Genomic DNA, 19,467 nt, shown 5'->3' on the forward strand with positions numbered 1-19,467 from the left:
AAACCAGAACTTTATTTCAGCAGTCTCAGTGACCAAGTTTTGCCCTTTTCCCTTTATGTTAATGAGGATTATGTTCTGGACACGACCATTTTCTGGCTCGCCAGGTCCACAGGGCTGCAGGCACATATTCCCGGTTGGACAGACAATTGGGCACAATCACACCTACAGTCACCAGCCCAATCTCATTCCCACAGAAAAATGCCCAGGAGCAAATGGTGAAATGTAGCAATCGGCATTCCTGCAATTTTGTGGCTCACAGGGATTTGATCACCAATGAGTGGTGCCTCAGCTGGACATGCTGAACTATAAGAAACCTGTGGACTCCTTCTCTGAGGCCGAACAAGATGTTTTTGAAGCTAGAGGTGGTGTTGCTGGTATTAATGTGGAGGACAAGTGGGGAGGGGAGGGAGGGCAATAATTTTTGCCTGGTGGGTTTAACGCTTCCCTCACTACTTCAACACTTGCAAGGTATTGTGTGGATAGATGCTTTTAGATATCATGAGAGGAAATATGCCATATGGACTCAAACAAATTCAAGTCTGGTGAAAAGTTGTGACAAATCACAGCACCAAAGATAGAAATACAGAACTACAAAATATCGACCATGTGAAAAATGTTTTTAAAAGTGACTTGTAAATGCATTATCCTCGTTCTTTATAAATAAAAAAAAAATCTGTTTATTCATTTCATTTTATTTTTCCTGACTGACAAAATGTATTATGTTATCCCTTCAAATGAGACACTTGTTTCTTCCACATCTTATTGTATAAAACTATTGTATTTAAATGGGCAGGCTGCAGGCAGCAGGGGCACGGGGAAAAGACCATCTGGGAACTAATTTTTGACAGGAGCTGTAGGGTAGTCATTTGTGTAGGTCCTAGAGCACTGCATCCGCACAGCTGAACCACGCGTGCAGAGCTCACTGCCTGTCACTTGCTTTGTACACGTGGAAGCAAGCAGTTGACGGTTTCTGCACTCAGTATCATGTGGCATGCACTCGCTGAGTGCCCCTGTCACATGGCTAAGAAAAGATTACACAACTTCGTCACAATGCAGTGGCACTAATGGGCCTGGCAAGTGCTGAAATGCATTTAAAATTAGAATTTCTTTCACTTGTCAGTTTTACGTGTTTTCTACAGAAAAAGTTTATGCTGTTTACTGGAGACTTGTCAAGTATTACCACAGTGATTGAGTATGATAATGTACAACAAAAATTAAAGTGATATAACGAAAATATCAAATACTGAATGTTACTGAAGGTCATTGCTTTAGCTGTGGAGCTAAATCTGTGTGAAAGAATAACTTGTGAAATAATGCTCACATTCACTCTGCTGCTAAAATCATGCTGTCATTGAGACATACTTTGGACAGAAAAAATGAAAAACATTTATGCTGAGTAGCATAAAAAAAACTTCACTCCAGCTACATTGTATTTAATTACATTAAAAAGCATATCATTCAAATTAATTTATTTGTGAATACATTATTTGTAACTTGTTACCCTGGCTCAGTGCAAATTCTATTCAGTAAATAACTTATCAATGGACTGTACATAAATGTGTCTGCACGGTTCACTCATTCACAAAACCCCCTTGAGGTGATTATCCCAAAACAACCAGAAAAATAATGGGAACAATGTTTTCAATGCCATCCTACCTCTGCAGTAAGAACCGCTTTCTACAGTGTTGTCAATGTGACTACCCCTACTGTGGAAAAAATTCCATAAAATTAAGCTGCAAGTGACTCCTCACTGTCGTTATTGTGTTTATTAAATCTGTGAAAGATTTACTTCTTTTTGGAGATAAAATACAAGTTGGGAAATGGACCAGGAAAAAAGTAATCTTCACTAACTGAACCACTGCAAATACTTACTCTAACAGTGAATGATGCCACTACCATGCCTGCAACCTTTACCAGGGTGTAAAACACATTAATCTTTTAGCTGACATCTGATGAACAGTAATTCTCCTAAAGGCATTTGTTGAAAATAGTATTTGAATTTATATGAAAACAAAAGTTTAAAGCTATTATCCTACATTTTTTTACGGTGGAAAAACTAAATGTGGGAAGGCAGTCATGAAGAGAATAATAATATGACAATAGGTTCACTCTGCTTGCAAGTGGATTTCCATTCTTTCTTCCCTTTTACATAAATATTACGCCCACAATTCAGGGATACAGGAAAGTGCTTTTGCTTTATATATGCAAAACAGACAATATTATGCTGTTCATGAATTTAACTTGATTTCATCTTTCATTATTTCAGCACCTACCACCTTTTCTGGGCACTAATATTAACTGTTTCAAGAAGTTTTCTTGCAACTCAGTCTCACAGTTTTGTCCCTGAAGTCAAATTTTTACTTTCAAGTAAAACTTTCCATCCTTTGTTAAGAAAAGTAAGCCTTTATTTTTATTTACATTTCAAGAGCTTCAAAATATTATGAAACAGACAGAGTGCTAGGCACCACATAAATGACAAGTCGAACTGCGAACAGGCACAATAGAAAGACTGATATACTTTTCGGCTTGCATAGTATGTATGTAGGATGATAAAAGTGATTCAAGTCCCAGACTACAAAGCCTAAGATTGTGTGTTTTATCACCATTTCTACAATTTTTTCTGTTAGTTATCACTTCTATCATCTCCAACAACGAGAAAAATGTCACGTGAAGTAGGCATAATCTATATGTGCATGCTGACCTGTAGGTTCTCTTCTACCTGGCTGTGTGAGTCAGTTGACAGATGGAAGGAAGTCAAGGACACACCACTATAACTAGTAAAGCAACACACTGCTCAAACCAAATTGTGGGTTGAGCACAGCTTTACTTGTTTTAGAGCACAACAAATGCAACACAAAAATACATCACAGGCAGATGGACTCAGCAGGTACACTACCAACGCGGCCCAATTCGACTGACTCTACAGTTGCCAATACTACTTGCTGACCCCCCCCCCCCCCCCACTAACATGCGGAAGTGCTCAACATAAGTAGCCAAAGGTGAGACTACATACAACAAACTCTTAATTTGCAGCATCTTCCTCCATTGTACTAAAGATTGTTAACACTATCAGATGTATGTCTTTATTACACAATTCACTCATGTTGGAAATGCTACAAAATGATTGCGAAAAGTAAAAACTCAGTTGCAAACAATTATCATCAACAGACTAAATCTAAAGAACTCCTCAAACATTTATGGAATGCAATTGGTTGGATGCCCAAAGTTATCCAAATGTATTTTGCAATAAACTCTTGAGTAAATTTTACATTATAATTGAAGTAGTTTCACAGCTACATAGAGCTTTGACATTCTAAAATTTCAAAAGAAACATTAGGCTTGAGTACATACCGAGAGTTCATAACACTGCAGTACAATAGCAACTTTTTGTATAGAGAAAGTGTGAACAGATGATTAGAAGACATATTTTGGCTTTCTACACCAATTGCAATTATTGCAGCAATGTCTTACACACAATTTAAAAACAAATAGTTCACTTATATTGCTCTCTATGACCAAGGGATGCTTACAACAAACTACAGACATACAAGAGTCAAAGAAAGTTGTTGAAATTAGGATACGAGCTCCGAATGCTATTACAATGTAAAAGAAAATTTTATTTTGAATGTAATTTGAGAATTGAAGGTAATGTGGAATCACAATGAATTATTTGACAAAGACAACAGCACCAGTTATCTTGAAATACAGACTAACTCAAGAGATATAACCCACCGATATCCCCTTTGCATGTGTGGGACATATTTTCTTTGGCGTCTCATTGGCAAATCTTTGAAAATCAAATAAAGTTTCTGCTGATATGTCTGACATAACAGCTGTTCTGAAAACTAATTTAAAAGCAACAAAAAGTACATATGTTAATAAATTACAAATAATTGGAGCAATAAGTGTCACTAGGTTTCAGATGTAGTCACTATGTGTAACACTTTGTTCACAGATGATGAGTACATGTCTTTACCACTGTAAGTGAAAAATGATTTGAACAACATTTGTTGTTTATGAACAATGAATACTGATTTTTAACAACAATGGAAATTCCTGGATAGAATAATACGTGAAATAAAGGAAAGGCATGCACGCACGCACGCACACCTGTGGCCATGGTGAGAGTGACAATCAGTGCGCCAATGGGCATGTGTGTTTAGGTGTCTGTGTGATGTGTTTATTTCCACAAGAGAAAGAGCAAAGGCTTGAAAGCTGGTATGAATGGCTTTCCGTTGGGAGTTTCTATGCACTACAAATCATTCAGCTATAGGTGACTAGTTGCCTCTCCTTTATTTTACGAATAATAATTTCTCTCTGCATCTGTTACTCAACGTTTGAATAAATTTCACCCATCTCTGGGTACAAGGCGAATAACATGCCACATGGGCACACTGCAAATTTGCAGGCTACATGAAATTTAGAATGTAGGCATGCAACATCTGCATGGCCATGAACAAGTGCAAACTTGTCTGTGTCATTCATGTCACCATGTACAAGTGCTCATTCGATTGTCATTAAGTGATCTTACGCAACTTCCACCAAAGTATGCGAAGTGTATTCTCTCTCCCTCTCTCTCGCACTATAGCTGTGTGCCCTAACAGGTACTAAGGGATGCCATTTTGTAATGGACTATTTTATCATGCATACTTAGGCTGTAGAGAAGAGGATAGTTGAAGTGGACTGGATGGCAGTTGTCAAACTAGATATATTGTTGCTTGTTGGCTGGTTTGAGGTGGACCAAATTGTAGAGCCTCAACGAGAATGGACGTCAAATCCAGGAAAGTGCCATGGAATTTGGATGAGCAGCAGATAAAGTTCAGTTGGGAAAAACGAAATCAGTTACTGAAGGCAGAGGAGGAGTTGTTCAGCATGATTTCAGGCCACAAAGATGTTACTGATGAAGCTCAGGAGGAGGATATTGTCCGAAAGTTCAGCAACATTTTCAATCTCGATTATGTGCCTACCTGACTGTTCAGCATCTCAACCATATGGTGTTATTAATTTTACTCCTTCCATTATTTCAATAATAGTTTTTGATTTCCTTTAATAATCAATTGAACACATGGGAAACCAGCAGTTCAAGATAGATCAGTTACTTGTTTACTCGTTAATCACATCAGACATTTCATAGTCAAAATGGAAATGATCGTATGGCATTGTTGGCCGGGAGGCCCCATTCGGGGGAGTTCGGCCACCGTATTGCAAGTCCTTTTCAGTTGACGCCACTTCGGCGACTAGCGAGTCAATGATAATGAAATGATAAAGGACACAAAACACCTAGTCCCCTGCCAGGTATCGAACCCGGCCCCCTCTGTGGTAGGCGGTAACGCTACGGAGGCGGACATAGTCAATAAGAACATCTTAATACAGGTAATACAGACATTAATTTACAAGTTTCAATGTACATTGTGTTAAGTATGTGCTGTATTGAAACTTCCCGACAGATTAAAACTGTGTGCCAGACAGAGACTCGAACTCGGGACATTTGCCTTTCGCGGGCAAGTACTCTACCAACTGAGCTACCCAAGCATGACTCATGACCCGTCCTCACAGCTTCAATTCTGCCAGTACCTGGTCTCCTACCTTCCTAACTTCACAGAAGCTCTTCTAAGAATATCCTTTCTTCCAAGAGTGCTAGAGTTCTGCAAGATTCGCAGAAGAGCTTCTGTGAAGTTCGAAAAGTAGGAGACGAGGTACTGGCAGAATTGAAGCTGTGAGGATGGGTCGTGAGTTGTGCTTGGGTAGCTCAGTTGGTTGAGCACTTGCCTGCAAAAGGCAAATGTCCCGAGTCCGAGTCTTGGTCCGGCAAACAGTTTTAATCTGTCAGGAAGTTTCATATCAGCACACACTCTGCTGCAGAGTGAAAATCTCATTATGTGCTGTATTGTAAGAACAATAAACACTTACGGTTATTTTGAACATGTTCCTCCAACATTTCCAGTCTCAATATGCTACAAACTTCTGCTAATGTTTCCAGATGATTTATGTGAATAATAAATGGCCGGAGTACATCATACAATGATGTACAGAGACCCTCAAGGTATGTTCTGAAAGAAATAATTATAATTTCTTGTGTGCTCGTGAAAAATTACATGTGCAGTTAAAAACAAAATAATATAAAAATGTGAAACATTTCTACAATGAGATTTAATTCTTACTAATTTCAAGCTGTTTCCCTACAATATCAACAACTATTGTATATTTCCACATAACATACTTCAACAGCAAAAAGAAAGAATAATGGTTTCCCACAATATTTGCATTCTGCAAGAACTTTTCACCATATTTACATAGCACAGTACTGATTACAACTCACGTGAGTTGTGGTGTATGGAGAGTGAAGAACTGATAGAACAGCTGGTACTCGTCGTGACACACATGTACGAGGAAAGCACACCCACTGCGTACGAGGGAGCAGTGGTCACCACGATGCTGTCCTGCTAGCTCACTAACTGCGGTGGCGACTCCAGTTCCAAGCAACTGTTCTCGCTGCGAAAAGTAGCTATGGTGGCATTCTGCGAGTAAACTTTCATATCTGCAACAGATTGTAGTAAAGGTAAGAAACTGCAAGTGTGTCGAGGGGAATGCTAAGGGACAAGTGGCTAAAAGACGTGGAGGAAAGCATTCAGGAGAGAGGATAAGAGTGGGTCAGAGAGTTGGTGGGAAGACTGGAGGAGATGGAGGGGTTTGTGTTCAAAGCAGGCATTGTCAGTGGCAGGGAACTGCACATGATGATGATGATGATGATAACAACAACAACGACTGCGATGACTACAATTATGATGATGATGATGCCAACTGGCACAATATGAACATAAACATGAAAATTATTTTTTTTTCAAATGTATGAACAATTTTTGAATTAATAATTTCATTCTTATTTCTGAAATGAGGTGATTTATGGCACATCACATTTTCCTACGGACATTTCACATAATTCATCCCCCCACATCTTAGGGGCTTCCTTTCATGTCCTACTCATGTTATTTTTCTGACAACTTCCTGAATGTCAGCCTTCCATCTGCTAAGATGTTGGTTATTGTAATTACTTTTCTTTGGGCAAGTACTACAGTGTCATAAAATTTCTGAAATGACAACATTTATCTCCTTCAACAGCTGTATTATTTATTTTCCACTACTGACCAATTTCAGCTACTATGCCATTTTTAAGCATTAGTCAGCACGCGTGAGTGCGAGTCACAAAGCTGTCCATCCACCAGCATATAATAAGTGGTGGTGGTGGTGGTTAGCGTTTAACGTCCCATTGACAACGAGGTCATTAGAGACAGAGCGCAAGCTCGGGTTAGGGAAGGATGGGGAAGGAAATCGGCTGTGCGCTTTCAAAGGAACCATCCCTGCATTTGCCTAAAACGATTTAGGGAAATCACGAAAACCTAAATCAGGATGGCCGGAGACGGGATTGATCCGTCGTCCTCCCGAATGTGAGTCCAGTGTGCTAATAACCACTGCGCCACCTAGCTCGGTCATATAATAGGTGACCATTAAACTTACAACTGGAGTCATGCGTACTACTGGTAAAAAGAACTATGCAAGTAGTAACTGAAGTGAGAACATTGATCAGTGCGAGTAAACTTTTAACACCATCAGCATCGGAGTGCATGTTGAGTCACTGTTGTCACTTAGGTTAACACAAAGACTGAAGATCCACGTCACCATCTTACCTTAATCACTCTACCTCCAGATACTTTGACAGTTACACATACACTACTATCATGTGTAAGGAAAGTAATTTGTCCTTGGACGAGCAGTGTACAAAAAGAAGACCCTCCAGTGCAGCAGTACACAGTTCTAATGACTCAGTACACAGGGCATATACCATTTGGGATGGAGACAGTCTCCCAGCTCCGCTGAAACACCTGAGAGATGTGTTTTGCCAGAATGGGTACAGCGAAGCACAGTTTGGACATGCACTGGAGAAAATTTATCTCCTATATTGGGCCTCCCTCACCCAAAATGGCGAGAACCCTCAGAAACATCAACGTCTTCTTTTGATCACCACGCAAAATGAAAGATATGCTTGACTCAGAAAAGAACAAACTACAACTGCAATTACATGATATACACAGCATCTTGTCACTGTGCCCACCACCCACAGCTCTGCATCTCACAATGTTGCATGCAACACATTACATGCTTATGAATATAATAAAGGGAAACATTCCACGTGGGAAAAATATATCTAAAAACAAAGATAATGTGACTTACCAAACGAAAGTGCTGGAGACACACAAACAAACACAAACATACACACAAAATTCAAGCTTTCGCAACCAACAGTTGCTTCGTCAGGAAAGAGGGAAGGAGAGGGAAAGACGAAAGGATGTGGGATTTAAGCGAGAGGGTAAGGAGTCATTCCAATCCCGGGAGCGGAAATATTTACCTTAGGGGGAAAAAAGGACAGGTATACACTCGCGCACGCATGCACACACACACACACACACACACACACACACACACACACACACACACACACACACACACATATATATCCATCGGCACATATACAGACACAAGCAGACATTTGTATATGTGTGGATGTGTGTGTGTGTGTGTGTGTGTGTGTGTGTGTGTGTGTGTGTGTGTGCGCGCGAGTGTATACCTGTCCTTTTTTCCCCCTAAGGTAAGTCTTTCCGCTCCCGGGATTGGAATGACTCCTTACCCTCTCCCTTAAAACTCACATCCTTTCGTCTTTCCCTCTCCTTCCCTCTTTCCTGACGAAGCAACCGTTGGTTGCGAAAGCTTAAATTTTGTGTGTATGTTTGTGTTTGTTCGTGTGTCTATCAACATGCCAGTGCTTTTGTTTGGTAAGTCACATCATCTCTGTTTTTAGATACATTACATGCTTATGAAGATACACCAGCAGTGACAGAACATTTCTAATTTGAGAAAACAAAAATATTGTGCCAAGCATGTGACTTTTGGGAGAGAATCACCAAATGATATACTAAGATAAGGGTCCATGAAACTCTCATCAACAGGAACAAGGGCTATCAGCTAAATTCGGCACTGAACCCTGCACTAGCAGCTTTACAGAAAGAACCCACCCAGTAGTTGACATTTTGAGTCTCAGCGAGAAGAAATGCACTGAGAGTTGAACAGCAGTTCCCCCTCCTCCCGCCAAAGTTCGCCGAACTCTGACCTGTCAGAAGACGTCTGGCACTGAAGTATACATATGGGTAGATGATGAATGTGACACCATTGGAAAAATCACCGAAGTTTGGTGCTGTCACCCAGATGGAAGCCCGAGAAGGTTTCATCAGAATAATAATGACTGAGGTTTTCTGTCATCGTCTTCATTTCTCTTTTAATCAGCACAAAGGGCAGGTTGGGACATTTGTGACACCTCTCCACTTTCCCTCATATTTCCACCATTCTTCTTCTTCTATAACTGTTCCATTCCACTCCAGATGCTTTTTTCAACTGGTCTTGATGAAGTCAATCCATCTCACTCTGCGTCTCCTCTTGCCCCATCTCGTTCTGCATCTCCTCTTGCCTTCAGACTTGGCTTCCATCATTTGTTTGTTTTAGTATACTTCCATCTTCCCTCCTTTTTGTGTGTCCAAACCATTTTACTATCCGTCCCCCCCACACTTCTCAGTCCTATCAATCACCTTTTCTACCACCATTTCCTTCCCAGAATCTCCATTTATCACAAACTATCTCCTCATTTGCCCTAGCATGTTTCTCAGTAATTTCATTTCACTGACTGGAAATCTACTCCCCTCTCTTCTTGTCGTTGTCCAGATGTCTGATGCGCTTCCTTACACTTCATTGGGCATCTCCCTTCTCCTGACTAAGCCCCTCAAACACAGCATCATTCTGTTGTACATTTATGATAATTTCTGCTTCCATCCTTGCATTCTGCACTATCACACTAGCTAAATATTTAAGTTGTTCGCAACTTCAATCACCTGTCCTTTACTATTAATTTGTCACAACTTCACTTTCTACTTTGGTTACTAACACAGTCTTGTTTCCCTATATACAGCATTTCATGCCACACATCTTGATTTCTTCATTCAAGATTTCTAGTTCTGCTTGTACATCCATACTGTTGGTTCCCCACAACCCAAGTGCATCGGCAAATAGCAATACCCTTTCCTCTATGAGCTTCTCTTGCCTCCTTCATGATTTAATACATTATAAATGATGATAATGACACGACACTTTCTTGCCTTAATCCCTTAACAACTTAAATCAGCCAGTCCTTCCTACCTGGATCTGGACACAGCTGAAACTTTTGTCAAGACTGCTTGAAGAATTTCAATTGTTTGTTTTAACTCACTTTTTCCCTAAGTTTTCCCATACTTCTTCACTAGGAACACAACTGCAAGTGTTCACCAAGTCAAGAAATATCACCACCAGATCCTTCCTATACTCCCAATGCCTTTCTATCAACTATCTCATACTAAAAATTGGGTCCACTGTTGATGTACCATTTCGAAAGCCATGCTGCTGCTCTTCTAAGTGACCTTACACTTTTTCCACCTCAGTCTTTTTTTTCCATTATCATCTCTAGTATTTTTGCTACTTGTTATAAGAGTACATCTCGATAGTTATCACACACTTTTCTATCTCCCCTCTTGAAAACTTGTATTATTATTCCCTTTCAACATTCTTAAAGCACTGATTTCTGAGTCCATATGAATCTTAGCAATCTATTTCAGGACACCATAGACAAGATTTGTGAAATGGTGTAGTGTGTTAACTGTTTGTTTGCCTCTGTGATAAAAACATGTAGCAACTGAGCTGATAGCACTGTTTTAAAGGACCAACCTACAAATTATGGATCTGCATATGTCACTGATGTCTGAACCAAGATCTATTTTGAGGGTCTGCGAAAACCGACTGACATGCCATAGTAGAACAGTTTGGCAGTTTATGTGGCTACCAGTCAGACTAGACTCATTTCTACCTCCAAAGTACTGTGGATCCATATTCTAATGAGGTCCTAGGGCAGGTAAATGGTTTATATACCCTTGCTGAAGGGCTGACAAAAGAGAAAAGAGTAATTTTATTGACTATCAATTGTTTGCATCATCATCATCATCATCATCATTGTAGTCATCGTCATCATTGTAACCACCACCACCACCACCACCACCTGCATTCTTCCATTTGCAGTTATATTATGACTTTCAGGTTTCTTTGATTACCTCCTTTTTCAATGTGAAAAATTTAAGTCTTGACACAAACTTCTCTTTACCAATTGATCAGATGTATGATACCCATATGTACTAGTTTCAGGATTCTGAATTGTGAGTAGCAGTCTGCAATCTGCATAATCTGCCTCAGTGCTCTGTGGTGTACATGTGGTCTGTTAATTTGCAGAGACAAGTGCATATGATCCACTGCTTCAAAGGCTCCTCACACAAATCTATGCCACAAAAATACATTTAACCCACATCCTCAAAGTTGGAGTGCCCAGATCACAACATTGTTATATAAAGAAAGCAATGTTACAAAAGTGTAGACTTCTCTGGCCATTATCACAGTCAATAAAATTCTTCTGGATCTGTGACCACATTATCAACGTGTTGGTTGATTGATTAGTTGGTTTAAAGGTGGGAGAAGGGACCAAACTACGAGGTCATTGGTCCCTTCTTCCTAATAAAACAATGCCACAAGTGTGAGAATAAAACGGACGAAACATATAACACAAAACAGAAAGAAAGGAAAAGCCACAAGAACGAAGAGAAGGCTATGAACAATAAATGGAACTAAAGAGGACAAGAAAACAACAGAGATGCTAGAAACAGAAGAGAGTAAAACATGAAAGCAGAGTACAATGGCTGGCCAACCACGAGAATAAAAAGGGAAAGCCAGCCACTCTGCAACACATTAAAACCTCCACCCTAAAAGCACTAGGGTGGAGGACACAGAGGGACAAAGGACATGCGTTAAAACCTACATAGAAGTATAAAACCCACTCTCACAGATAAAACATAAAACTAAAGCTGCTGTGGAGGCATTGTCACCCAACACCAAAGGCAGGGTGCTGGGAAAGTTAAAAGTCTGTCGCAGAGCGGCTAAAAGTGCGCAGTCCAGCAAGAGGTGGACGACTGTCATTTGGGAGCCACAGCAACACTGAGGTGGATCTTCGCAACGGGGTAGGTAACAATACATTATCCACGTATGGCCAATGCAGATCCGGCAGAGGACAACTGATTCCCTGCGAGGGGCCTGCTTGGAAGACTTTCACACATTCATAGCCTCCTTAACGACACGCAGTTTGTTGTGCGTGCTGTTATGCCATTCTGTCTCACAAGGCTGGAAAACCCTGTGGTGTAAGACAGAATGCAGGTCAGCTTCGGAGATGCCTACCTCCAGAAGTGGTTTCCACGTCACCTATTTGGCCAGCCTGTCAGCGAGTTCGTTGCCGGGGATTCCGACGTGTCCTGGGGTCCACACGAACACCACAGAATGGGAGGACTGTTCCAGGGCATAGATGGACTCATGAATGGACACTACCAGAGGGTGGCAAGGGTAGAACTGGTCGATTGCTTGTAGGCTGCTCAATGAGTCAGTACACAGGAGAAATGACTTGCCAGGGCATGAGCGGATGTACTCAAGAGCACGAGATATGGCCACCAGCTCTGCAGTGAAAACACTACAGCCAACTGGCAAGGAGTGCTGCTCAATATGTCCTCCATGAACATATGCGAAGCCTACGTGATCATCAGTCATTGAGCCATCGGTGTAAACCACTTCAGAGCCCCGGAACACGTCAAGAATCGAGAGGAAGTGACAGCGGAGAGCGGCAGGGTTAACGGAGTGGTTAGGGCCATGCAAAAGGTCCAGACGAAGCTGCGGCCGAGGCATAAACCACTGAGGCGTACGTTAACGGACCGCAAGTAGAGGTGGTAAAGGGAAGGACTCCAGTTTGGAGAGAAGGGACTGCACACGGACTGTAATCATTAGCCCTGATCTGGGCCGCTGATGCGGGAGAAGGACTGCCGCGGACGGGAAATGGAGACGGTAATTCAGATGCTGAGGGGAATTGTGAATGTGCGCTGTGTAACTGGCGAGAACTTGCGCACGTCTGATCTGCAGTGGAGGGACACCAGCCTCCACCAGTACGCTGGTCACCGGACTCATCCTAAAAGCTCCTGTCACTAATCGAACCCCACAGTGGTGCACAGGGTCGAGTAAATGCAATGCTGAAAGCGCTGCCGAACCATAAACCACACTCACATAGTCAATTCAGGTTTGGACAAGGCCTCTGCAGAGCTGCAGCAGCGTACAGCAATCTGCATCCCAATTGGTGTTGCTCAGGCAACGGAGGTCATTGAGGTGCTGCCAGCACTTCTGCTTAAGCTGACAAAGACGAGGGAGCCAAGTCAATTGAGCATCGAAAACCAGTCATAGGAATTGATATGTCTCCACTGCAATGAGTGGATCATCATTAAGGTAAAGTGCGGGTTCTGAATGAACGGTACGACGCTGACAGAAGTGCACGACATACGACTTTGCGGCTGAAAACTGGAAGCCGTGAGATAGAGCCCATGACTGCGCCTTGTGGATGACTCCCTGGAGGCGCCACTCAGCAACAACAGTACTGGAGCAGCAGTACGAAATGCAGAAGTCGTCTGCATACAGAGAAGGTGAGACGGAGGGTCTGACAGCTACTGCTAGACCGTTAATGGCCACTAAAAATAGAGAGATACTCAATACAGAGCCCTGCGGGACTTCATTCTCCTGGACATGGATGGAACTATGGGAGTCACCAACTTGGACATGGAAAGTACGGAGCAACAGGAAGTATTGAATAAAAATTGGGAGTGTTCCCCGGAGACCCCACTCGTACAATGTGGCAAGGATATAATATCACCAAGTTATGTCATATGCTTCATGTAAGTAAAAAAAGATAGCAATCAGGTGTTGCCATCTGGAAAAGGCTGTTCGGATCGCAGACTCGATGAACACAAGATTATCAGTGGTAGAGCGACCCTGGAGGAAGCCGCCCTGACATGGAGCCAGCAAGCCACAATGACTCCAGCACCCAACCCAACCGCCAACATACCAAACGTTCCAGCAGCTTACACAGAAAGTTGGTGAGGCTGATGGGCCCATAGCATTCCACATCAAGCAGGTTTTTACCGGGTTTGAGCACCGGAATGATGGTGCTCTCCCGCCACTGCGATGGAAAGACACCATCGCACCAGATCCGGTTGAAGATGATGAGAAGATGTTGCTTGTAGTCAGATAAGATGTTTAATCATTTGGCTGTGGATGCGATCAGGCCCAGGAGTTTTGTCGGGGCAATGTGCAAGAGCACTTAGGAGCTCCCACTCTGTAAATGGGGCATTATAGGATTCACTGCAGCATGTAGTGAATGAGAGGACGTTCCCTTCCAGCTGCCGTTTGAGTGTGCGAAAGGCTGTGGGGTGATTCTCCGAAACAAAGGCTCGAGCAAAGTGCTTGGAAATTGCGTTTGCCTCGGTACATAACTCGCCATTTATGGTAACACTGAGGACAGCTGTTGGGGCCTGGTACCTGAAAAGACTTTTGATCTTTGCCCAGACTTGGGAAGGTGACGTGTGGCACCCAACGGCGGAGATGTATCTCTCCCAACACTACTCCTCCCGTTGTTTGATAAGGTAGCAAACATGGGCATGGAGCCGTTTAAAGGCTATGAGGTGCTCCAGGGAAGAGTGCCACTTATGCCGCTGTAGAGCTCGCCGACGCTCCTTAATTGCTTCAAGGGCTTCTGGTGAGCACCAAGGGACTGCCTTATACCTCGGGCACCCTAAAGAGCGAGGGATCGCGTTTTCTGCCACAGAAACAATTGTGCTAGTCACTTGCACAACCATCACATCGATGTTAACGTGTGGGGGAGATTCAGCGGTGACAGCAGAGGTGAAAGATCCCCAGTTCACCTTGTTCAAAGCCCATCTGGGCAGGCGTCCATGCGCCTGACGCTCGGGCAGACACAGGAAGATGGGGAAGTGGTCACTACCACACAGGTCGTCACGTGCTCTCCCGTGGATAGATGGGAGAAGTCCTGGGCTGCAAATTGATAAATCAACTACCATTGATAAAGCAACTACCATGAGCCACACCGAAAAGTGTAGCAGCCCCAGTATTTAAAAGGCAGAGGTTGAATTGCGACAGTAAAATTTCAACATCTCTGCCTCGGCCAGTAAGCACGGTACAACACCACAAGGCGTTATGGGCATTAAAATCTCGCAGAAGTAGGAAAGATTAGGGAGTTGATCAATCAATGCAGCTAATAATTCAGGGGTACTGAACCATCTGGAGGAAGATATACATTGCAGACAGTTATTTCCTGCGTCGTCGTAATTCTGACAGCCACAGCTTTACGAGGGTTTGAAGGCGCAAATGTTCACTACAGACCGAGGTTAGGACATAAACGCAACTCCACCTGACATTAGATTATAGTCGCTATGGTTCCTGTAATATCCCTTATAGCCGTGGAGGGCAGGGGTCCACATTGCCCAAGTTTCCTGGGGGGCAATGCAGATAGCAGGTGTAAAGCTTAACAGTTGCCGAAGTTCAGCCAGGCGGTGGAAAAAACCGCCGCAATTCCACTAGCGGATGACATCATCAGACTGGGAAGGCATGGAACATTCAATGAGGCATTTTATGCCTCAGGTTCACCTGCTGCCACCAACTTATTCCCTGAGCAGTCTATATCCATTGTGTGTGAGGGTCCAGCGAGATCTAAGTCCTCAGCGGATGCCAAAATCTGCACCCCATCCTCAGCCGCAGAGCTTGTAGGTAACGATGTTGGGGGTGCCACCGCAATTTCCTTGGTCTTAGGGGTTTTCTTTCTGGATTTCTCTCGCTGCTCCTTGGGTTTCCCAGGCTGGGAGGACTTCACTGGTCGAGTCTCCGGGATTGAGGATGACCATGAAGCCCTACGACCAGCTGCTTTTGAGCTCTTCAGCCACTGGTGGCTGTCATCTTCCCACTAGCAGAAACCTGGGAAGGAAGCAACCAAAGGGACCCCCTTCCTAGCGAGAGAAGCTGAAGAAGACTTACACTTCTCTGGCTTAGAAGTGAGGATGGATGTCGCAGATGGTTGGGGGGGGGGGGGATGTTGCTCCCAAAGTATGTGGTGCAGGAGCAACAGGGACAGAAATGCCCCCCACCATCAAGGGGTCAGGTGTAGTCTTCCGGCTCTGAGAGGTGACCTGGGTTGGCGGAGCTGATGGTGCCAGAACTGTTGTAGTGGCAGCATAAGATGTCATACGCACAGGATACAGGCTTTCAAATTTTCTCTTAGACTCAGTGTAGGTCAGTCTGTCCAGGGTCTTGTACTCCAGAATTTTCCTTTCTTTCTGGAGAATCCTGCAGTCAGGCGAGCAAGGTGAATGGTGCTCTCCGCAGCTGACACAGATGGGAGATGGGGCACATGGAGTATTGGGATGTGATGGGCTTCTGCAATCTCGGCAGGTGATGCTGAAGTAGAGTGGGAAGACATACAGCTGAACTTCCAGCACTTAAAGCACCGCATCAGGGGAGGGATAGAGGGCTTTACATCACACCGGTAGAGCATCACCTTGACCTTCTCGGGCAATGTATCACCCTCAAAGACCAAGATGAAGGCACCAGTGGCAACCTGATTATCATTCGGACCCTGGTGGACACGCCAGGTGAAATGTACACCTCACCGCTCTAAATTGGCGTGTAGCTCATCGTTGGACTGCAAAAGAAGGTCTCTGTGAAATATGATACCCTGGACCATAATTAAGCTCTTGTGGGGCGTGATGGTTACAGAAAGATCCCCCAGCCTCTCACAAGTGAGTAAATCCTGTGACTGGGCAGAGGATGCTGTTTTGATCAAGACTGACCCAGATCTCATTTTGGACAAGCCCTCCACCTCTCCGAACTTGTCCTCTAAATGCCCAACAAAAAAACTGAGGCTTCATCGTCATGAAAGAGTCCCCATCAGCTCTCGAACATATAAGTTGCCGGGGCAAATAAGATCCGCTGCCATCCTTAGCATGACATTCCTCCCATGGTGTGGCCCAGGGAAGGGATGGCAGGATAACCATTGCCGGGAGTCCCGATGCCCCAGGGAGATGGGCATCTACCCTTTGGCATATGTGGGGAGTTAACGGCGGAGGCATCAGTAGAGTGATCCGTGTGTGATCAGGGGGCTACAACCAACAGGTACATGGCAGCCCCACCAGAACCGACTGGCTACCATGCTGGACATCAGATGCAAAGAAGTACATGGTCATCATTGACGCAGAAGTCGACACTGCATAGTGCATGGTGGTAAACACACCCAGGAAGGTGTCCTCACCCAAGAGATGGAGAACGGGTAGGACTGCAATGCAACGATGAGAAAGTGGGCTAAAGATCAATGCATGATGGACATGATGCACCTTGTAAGGCGCCCTTCCCCAGTTGGCTCGCTCTTCGGGAAAATTTTGAAGAATGGAGGTCAAACCCTGCAGGGGACCATCATATAAAGGTCAAAACATGTGAATCTCCTTTTAGTCGCCTCATACGACAGGCAGGAATACCTCGGGCCTATTCTAACCCCTGGACCCACAGGGGGTAACAACATGTGAAACTTCCGACAATGACAATGCAGTCACAGACAAAAAGAATTTTACTTCATGCTATAAGATTTAGGAATATTATGTAAACTTAAATTCTGTTATAATGTGTACAAAATGGTCATCATTATTAATAGGGCAAGGGGTTTAACAATAATAACACTGCCACCTGGATGGAACACTAGAGGTTTAGGTAGCATATGCTGGGAAAGCCTACAGTCACCCAATACAAGAGAAGTCTGAGGATTGTTTTGTTTTTCCTTTTGATGATGCAAATATTGAGTCACTGGGTGCTAGTTATGAGTCTATGGGAACTTGCACAACAAGTAAAGCAAAGTAAATGAGCTCTTAGCTGAATTTTGTACCTGTAATTTTATCAATGGAAACATTTGCTTGAGAAAACAAAAGTTACATTGAGAATAGCTGGCCAGTAATTGCCTCAGGAGGCAAATTTCTATGAATTTTTAGCATATTGCAGCCCCGTCAGCAACTGTGATAGACTAATATTTTGAGGAATCAGCCTCAGTTGCACAAGACCAGAAAATTTGTGCAACTGAGGCTGATTCCTCAAAATATTAGCAAATTTCTATGTCCATAAATTTAGACAACTGTCTATGGAGTGCAGTGATCTGGTGCTAACTTTGATAAAACACAGTCACGATCACAACAACATCTGTTTATTATTAATGGTTTTGGCTTATGTTAAAACCATCCTCAGAGTTTTTAAGCCCTGCAAATGTAGGAACAGCAGAATTGCAAACAGTCCTACTTCATTTGGAGTTAAAAGAAATCAGAGAAATACTGTGGCGTTTACCACTATGGCTGGTGCTGGCGGCTCCTCGGTTCTTCACGAGATACCACAATCGTACACAGTGACTAACGGCTGTGTAGACACAGATGAAATAGTGTGCAATTCCTGTGCCAACTAAGAATTCTGTCAGCAACAACCAATGACAAATACTTCACAAGAATAGAAATGTTGCTGCTGCACAAATTTGCAAAAGTAAGTTCTCATAAACCAAGTACGAGTACACAAGAAGTTAAAATATTATAAACCACCACACAAGCAATCATTTATGTTAACATAAAATATACAAACTTACAGGGCGAGAGATGAAAAAGGGTCATCTTGTGACAAACACATTGTTCTTAATGTTTCGTCGAAAAGTGAATAAACTAGAGAGCAGTTATTATAAGCACATACAGATATTACACACAGACATAAAAGCAGATAAAATTACATTAAAAAATATAACCATTAAAATATATACATGTCATCGTATATTTACTAGGAAGTGCCATCTGCTAAGAATTCAAAATTATGCTGTTATCTAGGCAACGTAAAGGTCAAGATGGCCGCCATGAAACCATGGAAGTGTTTACTGAAAGGGGTTCTGTTGTCATGGTAAGTAATGGCCAAAGTGGCAACTGAGAAACCAAAGGTATACACATGGGGATGCTGACTGCAATCACGGTATCAATCCAAGACGATATTGTTGAAGGTTGTGCAGACAACTCATAAATTGCTGGAAAAACTGGAAAACATTGCTGCATTATGACGACGTGTGTCACATAATTGGCGCAATATCACAGGAATTTTTTTTTATTTTAATGACAAACTAGGCACTGAAATGGAAGTGATCGTATTACATCTACATCTACATCGATACTCCTCAAGCCACCATACAATGCGTGGCGGAGGGTACCCTGTACCACAACTAGTCATTTCCTCTCCTGTTTCATTTGCAAATAGAGTGAGGGAAAAATGACAGTCTATATGGCTCCATACGAGCCCTAATTTCTCGTATCTTATCTTCATGGTCCTTATGCGCAATGTATGTAGGCAGTAGTAGAATCATTTGGCAGTCAGCTTCAAATGCTGGTTCTCTAAATTTCCTCAATCGTGTTT

At 42.9% G+C, this 19,467-nt stretch overlaps 1 protein-coding gene across 1 annotated transcript in view; it reads right to left on the reverse strand.

The window, feature by feature from the left end:
- Positions 1-19,467, reverse strand: part of LOC126092893 (conserved oligomeric Golgi complex subunit 3) — a 142,773-nt gene that overhangs the window by 60,551 nt on the left and 62,755 nt on the right. The window contains exons 7-8 of the mRNA XM_049908626.1: positions 6,320-6,538; positions 5,911-6,050 (exon numbers count right to left, since the gene is read on the reverse strand). Of these exons, the coding sequence (XP_049764583.1) occupies positions 5,911-6,050; positions 6,320-6,538 (359 nt within the window). The remainder of the gene's footprint in view (positions 1-5,910; positions 6,051-6,319; positions 6,539-19,467) is intronic.

This window comes from Schistocerca cancellata, chromosome 1, assembly GCF_023864275.1.
Source record: "Schistocerca cancellata isolate TAMUIC-IGC-003103 chromosome 1, iqSchCanc2.1, whole genome shotgun sequence".
NCBI lineage: Eukaryota > Metazoa > Arthropoda > Insecta > Orthoptera > Acrididae > Schistocerca > Schistocerca cancellata.